Source organism: Macaca fascicularis, chromosome 16 (assembly GCF_037993035.2).
Source record: "Macaca fascicularis isolate 582-1 chromosome 16, T2T-MFA8v1.1".
In the NCBI taxonomy this organism is placed as follows: Eukaryota; Metazoa; Chordata; class Mammalia; order Primates; family Cercopithecidae; genus Macaca; species Macaca fascicularis.
The window spans coordinates 62,062,501-62,074,822 of NC_088390.1; the positions used below are offsets into that span (position 1 = coordinate 62,062,501).

At 42.1% G+C, this 12,322-nt stretch overlaps 2 protein-coding genes and 1 long non-coding RNA gene across 3 annotated transcripts in view; 1 reads left to right on the forward strand and 2 right to left on the reverse strand.

The window, feature by feature from the left end:
• The window catches only part of LOC135967703 (uncharacterized), a 75,363-nt gene extending 75,264 nt beyond the window's left edge, over positions 1–99 (forward strand). The window contains exon 3 of the long non-coding RNA XR_010581880.2: positions 1–99. This exon is cut by the window's left edge and continues 1,009 nt beyond it. This is a non-coding gene — a long non-coding RNA (uncharacterized lncRNA).
• KRTAP3-1 (keratin associated protein 3-1) overlaps positions 1–12,322 on the reverse strand; it is a 28,259-nt gene that overhangs the window by 609 nt on the left and 15,328 nt on the right. The gene's annotated exons all lie outside the window — the stretch shown is intronic.
• On the reverse strand, positions 2,418–8,282 carry KRT40 (keratin 40). Its single transcript, XM_005584150.4, has 7 exons — positions 7,782–8,282; positions 7,001–7,083; positions 6,231–6,387; positions 4,911–5,072; positions 4,706–4,831; positions 3,024–3,244; positions 2,418–2,517 (listed from the first exon to the last, which is right to left on the reverse strand). The coding sequence occupies exons 1-7, from the start codon at positions 8,226–8,228 to the stop codon at positions 2,418–2,420; spliced, it is 1,296 nt and encodes a 431-aa protein (XP_005584207.3). The 5' UTR covers positions 8,229–8,282.

Here is a 12,322-nt window from a genome sequence, read left to right on the forward strand (position 1 = left end):
ACCAAAGATGCATGCTTGAGGGGATGGACACCCCATTCTTCATGATGTGATTATTACGCATTGCATGCCTGTATCAAATCATCTCATGTACCCCATAAATATATACATCTATGTACCCAGAAAAATAAAAAATAAAAAGTAAAAAACCCTTGTCCGTTCATTCTAACATCTTTTTCCTCTTGATGTTGGAATTTGTTGATCATCTTTTTTCATGTAAGTTGAGATTTTATGATCCTTGGTATGAAGAGTAATTGTTGATTGAAACCTGGACATTGTGGCATTATGTTATGAGATTCAGGATATTATTTAATCTTCTGTTCTGGCAGGTCTCCTCTGACACTGTTTTGGTAGGGGAAGGGGGACACTGCTTCATTCCTACCAGGTGGGATTAGAAATAGAGGTTCTCTCCACTTTGCCCCTATTGACACCCAAGGGGAGAGCCCCCCTCATCACGGCTGGGAGGGAGGATTTTAGACTCTTATCTGGCCTCTGCTGATACCACCCGGGCCAGGAGGGGCAAGAATATCTTGTTATTGCTCCCATGCAGCTGACACTGCATGGGGGGTGGCCTTGGTACTGCTGGAGGAGGGAGAGAGTCCTGACTGTCCAGTAGGCCTCCTGTGACACTAAACCCCAGAGGAGAAAAGAAGAGCCTCACTGCAGCCTGTAGAGTTAAGTCCAGGCTTCCCGTGTGGTCTCCACTGACACCATGGTGGTGGGGCAGGGGTGCTTCCATGTCTTTTAGCAGGAATGAAAGTCCTGGATCTCTCACTTACCTTTCCCTGACTCCACCCCAGTGGGGAAGTTTGAGTGCCTTGTTACAGCCTGTGAAGGATAGAAGACTGGACTCCCTCCCTGGCCTTTTCTGGTGTGGATATGGGTGGGCAAAATGATATTTTCGGTGGTGTTTGGCTGAGTTGAGTGGTTGTTGTCTAAAGGTTTTCTGCCTTTCTAGGCTGCCTCTTTTTTGGTTCTTTAAGCAGAGCAAGCTCTTCTGGTTTGTTTGTTTTGTCTGCACCTATTGGTGTTTCTGGTTGTTGGTTTGTCCAGCTCCCACTCTGGGATTTATGAGATAAAGAGTTAATCCAGGGAGCCCACCACAGTGTCACTCCTGGGGTCTCAATATCTTTAGGTGGTTTGGCTTCTTCTTCTACCTTTCAGAGTCTTCTTATGTTTATTCGATATGTAATTTCCAGGGTTTTTAGGAGGAGGAATATGGAAATAGAATCATTCTGGAAGTTCTCTACCTTGTCTCTTAAATGTATGAGAATAATTATTCTTATAACCTAAATGTCCAATAACAGATCAATGCACCTTATGGTACATTATGCAACCATTAAAATGATGGCTACAGGCTGGGTGCGGTGGCTCATGCCTGTAATCCCTGCACTTTGGGAGACTGAGGTGGGCGGATCACAAGGTCAGGAGATCGAGACCATCCTGGCTAACATGGTGAAACCCTGTCTCTACTAAAAAAAAAAAAAATACAAAAAATTAGCCTGGCGTGGTGGCATGCACCTGCAGTCCCAGCTACTCGGGAGGCTGAGGCAGGAGAACCGCTTGAACCTGGGAGGTGGAGGTTGCAGTGAGCCGAGATAGTGCGACTGCACTCCAGCCTGGGCGACACAGGGAGACTTTGTCTCAAATTAAAAAACAAAACAAACAAACAAAAAAAACAATGGCTACAATACAATCTTATGTTTTGATTAGAATTAAAAATGCTTAGATGACATAAATGAAAGAAAGATTACACAAGTGTGTGCATATGTTAGTATGATTATAGCTGTGTGGAAAAATCTATCATAAGAAAGAAAACCAGAAGAAAGTACCCCAAAATATTGACTATGGCTGTTTGCAAGATGAAATCATAAGTGACCTTTTCCCTTTTAATGAGCCAAATTACAGAAAAGAGAATCTAGTACTTTTATAATCAAAAAATACATTTTATTATTCTATTCCTAATTTTTTTCTCAGAAAGATACACACAACTGTTTTCTAAGATATATGACATTTTGCATGGGTTCATTAATGTGTTTGTATTTGAGGAGTTAAAAAATATTTTCAACCTGGGTTTTTGTATGTTGAAACTATGGTTATGGGTTTAGATGATTCTCTTGCCATAAAATGAATATTCTATCAACACTAATCAGCCATAGAGCTATATTTACCATGTGAAAGGAGTAAAACATGTTTTATTTGGAGATGAGCAAGAACGCTTTATGGGCTCCCAGCATACCACAAATAAGCCGGAAGGAGAGGAAATAGTAAAGCAGAAAGACTGAGGATACCTGGAGGGCAATTCCAGGATATGAGCGTCCCCTGGATTTGTGATTCCTGTTTGGATGCCCCTGGTTGAAGCCCCATCTCCTTTCTAGGATGCTGCCGGCTTTGATTCCTCTACCTGCTGTCCTTAACATTCACAAACAGCAGTTTTCAACCGTGCAGATGACATAGGCTGAGCATGGCTCACAAGTGTTGCTCGAGGTGCATGTGGTCGAACATGGGTTACAGGAAAGCCTGGGGAAAAATTGATGTTAAACCAAGCTTAGCAAGGGAATCTTGATAAAATGGAAACTCAGACAAACCATGTCAAAGTTTGTCCACAAATTATGTTCTGAAAAAAACTCTGCACAATAGCATTGACTGAAGCCTGTTTCTTCTCTGCACCCAGAATTGCCACTTCATGTTCACTGTAGCAGTGGCAGTTGAATAGAATTTTATATTTTTTCTTGATTTTGCAAATGTTATCTCAGGCCTATTCCTGATTTTCCTTTAGTGGAAAACAGGAACAAAGGGAGATGCCAGTATGAAATGTTACACTAATAATTAATCTGCCTTTATAATATTTTTAAAATATCTCTAGTGTCATGTGCTTAACCTCAGCCACTGTTCAGCCCTCTTTTAAGAAGATCCCTGAGCACATTGGGGAGGTTTGAACTTGTCCAGACCTTGGGGAAACAGGATTCTTTTACATCAGCCTCTTTGTGACTCTGGGGGATATCATGAGTAACTGTGGAACTTGCCTGCTGTCCTCACTGTCCAGCAGGCCCCGATACGTGTTGATCTCGCCCTCCAGCCGGGCCTTCACGTCCAGGAGCACCTGGTACTCCTGGTTCTGTCGCTCCAGGTCGCAGCGGATCTCGGCCAGCTGGTTCTCCACGTTATCGATCAGGCACTGAATCTGGGCCAGCTGGGAGCTGTACTGGGCCTCGGTTTCTGCCACGGTGCATTCCAGAGATTCTGTCTGCAGGAGGAAACATTGTCCAAAGGACCATGAAGTGCAGTCTCTTGGGCCAGAGTGCCTACTTTCAAATCCTTGCTTACCCTTTTCTAGCTATGTGACCACTGGCAAATTATTTAGCTTCTGTGAGTCTCAGTTTTATTCTCTATATGCAAAGTATTTGTCTCATTAGAGGGTTGTGAAGATTAAGAATTAATATGTGTAAAGCATTTAGAACAGTGCCAGCCGTACTGCCACTGTTCTACATGTCAGCTATCACTACCACCACTATGACTACAGCAATACATGACTTATTTGTGAAGCTTAAGGACTATCAACAGCATATGAGAGGAAAGATTGAGTTTGGGCTCTTGGCAGGGAGGGGTAGTATAGTGCTGTTAGGAGAAGAGGCTCTGGATACCAGAGGCTGGGAAGGGCATGTGTGTGGTAAGGGGATGAAGAGAGGTTGGTTAATGGGTGCAAACATACAGCTAGACAGAAGGAATACGTTTTCATGTTGGACAGCAGAGAAGGGTGACTACAGTTAACAACAATACACTGTGCATTTCAAAATAGCTAGAAGAGTGGGCTTGAAATGCTCCCAACACCTAGAAATGATAAATACTTGAGGTGATGGATGCTGTAAATATCCTGACTTGATCGTTACACATTCTATGCATGTTACAAAATAGCACATCTACTCCATAAATATTTACAAATATTGTATATCAATAAAAATAAATTTAAAAAGAGAGAGAGAAGAGGCTCTGGGATTCAACTGGCTGAACTCAGCTTCCAAGTTTGCCTCTTAGAATTGCATCCTTTGCAGGTTACTTAATCTGAGTCTCAGTTTTCCTTATCTGTGTCATGGGATAAAGGTATCTATCCCGTGAAGTTACTGTGAGGCTTAAATGAGCATAGTGCCTCTCACTGGATGAATGCTCAGCTATTGTTCTCCTAGGTATTCTCCGCAGGATCTAATGACATGCACACAGTGGTGCTTGACCAGAACTGGTTCATGTCATCTTGGACGCATGGTGTTCTTGTTGCTTGAGTGGGGTGGGGTACAGTGAAGGATCAGGTTGAAGTGTAGATCCTGTAGGGAAACTGTAGGATGAAATGTTTGAAAATGATTCTTTGTTTTAGATATAACAGTGAGCCTGGAAAACTGGCCTGAATCAAATGAGAATTAAAACCTGCTGGAATGCTTAAGTGACCATGGCCTGGAGGTTTCTCTCGCTCTGCTTCTCCCTCCCTGTCTCTGGAGGCTGCTGCAGCATCAGACTCAAGCCCAGGAGTGAAGGTAAGGCATCTTAGAGGGACAACACAAGCTGTGGACCTGTCACTTCTGCTTCTATTAATACTGGGTAAACGGCAGTACTTGGGAAAGGCAAGGAAATGTGATCCCTGGATATGGAAGAGGGCTTAACATCTCAGAGCCTGACTTATCAGTGACATAACGGACACTGCCTTTGCCTCACGCACCAGGCTTTGCTGTGCTTGGAGCTCAATTTCCAGAGCATTGGCTGTGCGTTTCAGTTCCAAGATCTCCGTCTGGCAGCCCTGCAGCTGCTCCGCACTGGACAGTTGCTGCTGATTCAGCTCTTCTGTCTGAAACACAGGCACCATTAGAGAATTCACAAAAGGCGGAAGTCTGTAACCTTGCCATTTTTTCGATCTGGGTGCTGACCTGAACAGCGAACCATTCTTCGGCTTCTCTGCGATTGTTGGCAAGCACCGTTTCATACTGACAGCGCATCTCATCCAGGACCCTGTTGAGGTCAAGGGTGGGGGCAGTGTCCAGCTCCACACTGAGGCGGTCCCCAAGCTGTCCACGAAGCAAGCTGACTTCCTGAAAGTGGGATGGCATAAAGATGTCACAGAATGATGGGGAAAAATCCATTTGACATCCAATGGCATTCTACTTCTGTTTTGTGGAGTAGTAGGTAAAAGTGTGAGATTTTGATTCAGGTTGTCTGGGCTGAATCTCTTTTCACCACTTAGAAGGGCCTCAATTTCTTCGTCTGTAAAATGGACATAATAATCGGACATTTTTCCAGAAGGTTATTGTGAGATCTAGAAGAGTTAATCTACACATAATTAACTTATAAAAGTTAATTATGACACATAGTAAGGTGTCAATAAATGTTAGCTATGATTGTCATCAACAAATATTCAAAGAGCAAACGTACTTTGTTACATCATTCAGCTTTTCATTTTCTAGCTTTATCACTGTATTAATCACTTTATATTTTATGACTTTTAAAAGTTTATAAATGCGGAATATTTAAAAACACTGGTCCAGATAGTGTATGAGTCCTTATCCCTTTTTTGAAACGGACTTCATAGTCTGTTTCTCAGACTGATTTTCATACCCTGTGGATTGGAGCTAGGGGTGGCATAAAGCCTCCAAAGGAAGCCATTTGTGAAGTTACTCACCTCCTCCACAAAGGCAAGGGCAGGAGAAGAGTTTGGTTCCTTTGTCTGGCACTGTCTAGGGGCTATTTCACATGTTAATTCAGAGACACGCTGGAATGATCAGGTTGAATAGTAATAATGCCTCGAGTAGTTTTTCTGCTTTTTTGTTTGTTTGTTTTTTGAGATGGAGTCTTGCTCTGTTGCCCAGGTTGGAGTGCAGTGGTGAGATCTCGGCTCACTGCAACCTCCGCCTCCTGGGTTCAAGCTATTCTCCTGCCTCAGCCTCCCGAGTAGCTGGGACTACAGGTACCCACCACCATGCCCAGCTAATTTTTGTATTTTTAGTAGAGATGGGGTTTCATCATATTGGCCAGGCTGGTCTCGAACTCCTGACCTTGTGATCTACCTGCCTCGGCCTCCCGAAGTGCTCGGATTACAGGCATGAGCCACCGCGCTTGGCCCTGCCTGGAGTAGTTTTATTCCAGCTTAAGCAACATCCGCCCAAATTTGATTTACAAACATCAACAGATCATCTGTCAGTGTTAAGTACGTTACTCTCGGAGTCCTTCAGTGGCGTTGCCGCTTTCCTTACCTCTTCATGGTTTTTCTTAAGGCAAAGGAGATCTTCCTTCAGAGACTCCACATGGGCCTCCACATCAGATTTGCACAGGGTCAGCTCATCCAGGATCCCATGCAGGCCACTGATGTCTGCCTCTAATAGCTGGCGAAAGGACAGTTCACTCTCGTACCTTTCACGGCAAAAGAGAAATCCAATGCTTACTTTGCTGAACGCTGTGCAAAGTGTGGGGATACGTGGAGGATCGACACATGGACTTCAGGAAGCCACATGCATAATTTCTCTTAATTCCTAAGTAATGATAAATTCAAGCTTTTAAAACATTCTTGACTTTAAAATATTATATAGAGAATATTTGTGGGGGTGTGTGTGTGTGAGAGAGAGAGAGATTAAGAGAGAGAGAGAGAGCGAGCCATAAATTATTTTCAAATTAAAATTAAGGCAGGGTGTGGTGGCTCATGCCTGTAATCCCAGCACTTTGGGAGGCCGAGGCAGGTGGATCACCTGAGGTCAGGAGTTCAAGACCAGCCTGGTCCACATGGTGAAACCCCATCTCTACTGAAAATACAAAAATTAGCTGGGTGTGGGTGGCGGCGCACGCCTGCCTGTAATCCCGGCTACTCAGGAGGCTGAGGCAGGAGAATCGCTTGAACCCAGGAAGCAGAGGTTGCAGTGAGCCGAGATAGCGCCATTGCACTCTAGCCTGGGCGACAAGAGTGAAACTCCTCAAAATAAGTAAATTAAATTAAATTAAATTAAATTAAATTAAATTAAATTAAACTTACTTTGACTTAAAGTCATCAGTGGCCAGTTTGCAGTTGTCAAGCTGTACAGCAAGTCTAGAATTCTCTGCTTTCGTGCATAAGATCTGGGAAGCAAGCCATTATGTGACAAATGATTCTTTGAGAGAAACCTAAATAAACTTCTATCCAACAGCTGTGCCATTAGTTATCTTTTGAAAGTCTTTATAAGAAAGTATAAAATCACCCTCAGCCTGCTTTTCTTATTGACCTTGTCGCTTCATGAAGAAAAAAGCAGTGCCAATTTAGAAGCAAAATAGAGAAATAAAAAGGTTTAGTTTTTTAATAACATAAGACACTTTGCAACATCCCTAGGCAGTTGAACACCATTAACGTTTTCTCCATCAGTAGTTTGTATTATGACTCTATCCTCTCCCATAATAATAGAAATTCATCAAGGAGACAAGCAAATGATTACTAGGTGGTTAAAAAGATGGCATTTGACGATTTGTGTTCAGATAATATAAATGTTCAGTGTCAAATACAAAAGCGATTTTGGATGTAATACAGTTTTTCTGCATTCTATAGATGATGAAGGAAAAGCCTAAGGGCGAGTTACTTTATTATAGTCACTCAGTTATCAGGGGTAGTTCTGGCGCTGGTGCTGAGGTTTTCTGACTTTCAGTCCAGTGGTCTCCCCTATGTACCATTAACTCCTGGAATTCCCCTTTCCCTTGGTTGCCTTCTGGAAAACCGTCCCTCTGGTAGAAAGATAAAGCAAGTCATAGATCCGGAAGGTGGAGCACTAGGGCAACAGGACACACACCTTTTGTTGGAGATCTTCAATGGTGTTGAAGTAACACTGATAATCCGGGCACACCATTGGGATATCCTGTTCACATTGTTCTTGGATCCTGGATTCCAGCTCTGCGTTGGTCTCCTCCAGGCTGCGCACCTTCTCCAGATAGTTGGCAAGTCTGTCATTCAGGAACTGCATCGTCTCCTTCTCATTGCTAGTGAACACCCCATCCTCACACCAGGCACAGTTCCCCACCAAGCAGGGACTGTTACAACTCCCAGTAAAGTAGCATGGCAGGAGGCAACCAGTCAGCCCGCGAGACCTGGATAGGAAGCTTGGAGTCTGACATCGGGATGTAGCACAGGCACCGGGGAGACAAGCTGTTTCTATGCAACAGCTTGAGGCAGGTGCACAACCGGAGGCCGTGGTACAGGATTCAGGAGAGCAGTGTGTGGAGGAACAGTCAGAAGTCATCCTTCCAGAAGCAAAGACAGAGGCTGGCTGCAAAACTTCAGTTGCCTTGACTCCAAAACTCTCCTTCCCTCCTGAGAGTTTTATAACGCCCCAAAATGGGTGTTTACAGACTGCACCGGATGTTTTCTTTATCACTGATGGTGCCAGTTTTCATACAAACATCTCATTAGAGTTGTTTATTTACTGAGGAAGAGTTTTATGCCTCATAAAAGAGGGATAACTTTAGGTTACCGAAGCAGGACCTACACCATTTCCATGTGCCAGACAAAACACTTATTTCAGAAAATTGTCATAGGAAACATTGTCCTTTTGACAGAATAAGAAAAGAAAGAGAAAATTTGGCCAATCAATAATTATAGATACAACTCATTACAAATCAGGAAAATAACATGTCCACAGATTTTGATTCTGTGCATTGATTGCTTGGGTCCCCTTTTAAAATTAGTATTACAGCTCATAAAATGACATTTATTTGTTTGTGCCACCACCATAAAAATGGTCAGTGTGATTAGCAATCTTTCAATGCTTTTTGTGTTCTCAGAGTATGTGCTGACAAGACTGGAGGAGTGAGCTATATATTGGACTTAATGTGTGTGTGTGTGTTTGTGTGTGTGTATACAAACATGTCTACCTGCGTACAAATGGAAAAGTCACTTTACGTAACTGATAGGAATAACTTGTTTTTCTGCAGGCTAAAATATAAATTGGTTAGAGCTGGAATTATGATCTTTGATTTTCTGAAACTTGCCTTCTCCCCATTTCTCATTTCTTGTTATTAGATAAGTTACACTATTTTACGTGTATTTCTAATGAGAGTGAAATATAAATTGTAAGTTATAACCTTTTAGTCCCTTGGGAATTCCTCAATGATTATACTTCAGAGTAGGGACAAGGAACCCACAGGAGTCTTTTCTTCTGAGATGTACAGCCTGTTTTCTCCTATTTATTTATTTATGAAGGCCTGAATTTCATGAAAATTAAAACTGCTGGAACTTGCAAAATAAAATTTTATTTAGGTTCCAAATCAGTGATTCCACTGGATGAAATCTCTGGTGCCAAATCTGACAGATAGGAACTTGAGATGTGTAACTTTTTTGGATTCTGTCTTGGATTTCAGCTCCATTATGAAGCATAATCTGTTTCACTTTGCTTGGTTTTAGTCGTTATGTTTATTTCATTTTCAAAGGTGCATAGAGAAAATTGCCTGTAGAATTTTTGAGAACATTATAGGAAAAGAAAACACAGTAATCTGAAAAAGTTAAAAATTTTTTGATCCAGAATAAACTTATTTTTTCCCCTAATCCTGAGGGCTACTTCCTAGGTAGCTGATAATAGAAACCAAACCAGAAGAACATATGTAAGTGAGTTAAAATAGTCTCTGAGGATTTATTACTCCCTGGGCAGAGTTAGGTTTGAATTTAGTGATTCTCTTTACACATCAACACTTATGCAAAAAGTTCTTAGAGTGTCTCATGGTATATTGACGCTGCTCTGCAACAAATATGAGTTCAAGGATTCAAAAACACTTCTGAAAAATTACAAATCTCTGAAAGAAAATTATCTTTTCACAGTAACCTAATGAGTCAAAAGAAAAGTATCTTTGAAGAAAACCCACGTTTTGGTTGTCCATCACAGGTTCCAGTTAGCTAAAGCGCAGTCATGTAACTGCAGGTAAAATAAGAAATATTTCCTTTTGTCTGGAACTAATTTCTAATTGTAAAGTATTGGTTACTAGTTAGTGTCCTGCAGGGTAGGACTATTTGTTTTGTTCTTGATTAATTAGGTAGTGTTGTATAATAATGATCTATAGCTATAGTCTCCATCGTAGAATATGGAAATCACCCAGAATTCATTTCTGTGGAGTCCTCCTTAGGGAAGAGAAGTCAGGCTGGCAGGACCAGAGGAAAGCAAAAAAATAAAAATAAAAAATAAAAAATAAAAAAAAGAAAGAAAGCAGATACGCTATAAGATTCATCTTCTTCATCATGGTCCAGGACACATAGCCCTCCTGCACAATATTTCTGCACCCAGCTATCACCAGACTTTCAGCTGATAGAAAAATGCAACTTAGCTCACTGCAACCTTTGTGTTATCAGTACTGCACAAACCCTCTTCAGCACACAGCACAAGCACCATGCTGTAAAATCTCCAGCACACCTTTTTCTCCTTGCAGACAGCCCCTTCTCTGCTGTGCTGCCCATTGCTTCCTTGCAACGTATTTTCATACTTTCTCTAATAAATCTGCCTTTCTTTACCTACAACTATGTTGATAAATTCTTTTTACCCCCATGCCGCCAGCCCCAGATAGTCGCTAATCACCCGTGACAATTTCTGTGGTGCACCATCATCAGAAGAAAGGAACATTGGGAATACAGAAAAAGAAATAGATGTCATGAAAGGCCATGATAAAAAAAAAAAAACCAAAAAAACAGAAAACAACAACAACAAAAACAAACAAAAACACTGTAGTTTATTTTGTATAATACTCTGTATTATTTATTTTGTATAATACTTACAACATCCACCTAGGCTGCCAGAATCATTTCCCTAAAATACACACCTGCTTTTCGTCGCCCTCCACTTATGGAGTGCAAGCTTTCTACCTTGGCAAATATGACCTTCTCTAACCTAGTGCCCATTTACCTTTCTGGGCTCACTTCATGATGTTCTCTTTCACAAACCCTAAGCTCCAGCCATCCTTCAAGCTTTGTAGGTACTGTTTTCTTGGTCAAATGCTCTTCTGCCATTCCTTTCCTGGATGAACTCACATGTCAAGACTTAGCTGAAACATCATTCAGCTGCCTCATGTGGAGGTGGGGCTCCTCCCAGAGCACTTCGCATGCATTTCTGCTATAGCAGTTGTCTTGTGGCTTTTAACATTTGTGCATCAGGTTATAAGAGTTTACATGCGGCTTTAAGAAATTTGGCTCAGGGCCAAGGCTAGTATATACACGCAGTAACAAGGTTGATTTTCACTGTTTTGGGCAACAACCTAAGTAACTTTAACAGTGTCTGGGAATGTTCAAGGCCCGGCTCGGGTTCAAGCTGCAAGGGGAACACACAGCTGGCTGGGCCACGGGATGATCAAGGCACTCTGTTTCCCAAGGCAAAGAAGGAAGTGGGGGCTGATCTGGGGGACCCTACAGTACGATCAATCATCTTGAATGACTTGGTCACTCTACATTATCTTTTACATAAATTGCTTTATTCAATTAGTTGACAGGATTAGCAAATGGATTTTTCCCCCATCTATGTTGATGAGAAATATTGCCCGTAATTTTCCTTTCTTCTAATGACCTAGCTAGGTTTTGGTATCAAGTTGTATACTGGGTTCATGATATGGCTTGGCTTTGTGTCCCACCCAAACTTCATCTTGAATTGTAATCCCCAAATCCCCACGTGTTAGGTGAGGGACCTGGTGGGAGGTGATTGGATCATAGGGGCAGTTTCCTCTATGCTGTTCTTGTGATAGTGAGTGAGTTCTCAGGAAATCTAATGGTTTTGTAAGTGTGTGACAGTTCCTCCTTCACACGCTGTCTCTCACTGGCCCCCATGTAAGAAGTGCCTGCTTCCCCTTGCACCATTATTGTAAGTTTCCTGAGGCCTCCCTAGCCATGTGGAACTGGGACTCAATTACACCTCCTTCCTTTATAAATTATCCAGTCTCAGATATTTCTTTATAACAGTGTGAGAATGGAGTAATACTGTTCATAAATTAAATTGAGAAATGTTTCCTCTTTATTTCATGAGATTCTATTAGATTAGTGTTATTTCTTCCTTAAATGTTTGATGGAGTCCAGTGAGGCCATCTCTTCCAGGAGTCTCCCATGTGAAAAAGTTGTGTTTTGTTTTTAACTAGGAAAAAAAAGTCTGGGCATGGTGGCTCAAGCCTGTAATCCCAGCATTTTGGGAGGCCAGGCAGGCAGATCACTTAAGGGCAGAGTTCGAGACCAGACTGGCTAATATGCTGAAGCCTTGTCTCCACTAAAAATACAAAAAATAGCTGGGCATAGTGGCAAACACGTGTAGTCCTAGCTTTTCGGGAGGCTGAGGCATGAAAATTGGTGAAACCTGGAAGGTGGAGGTTGCAGTGA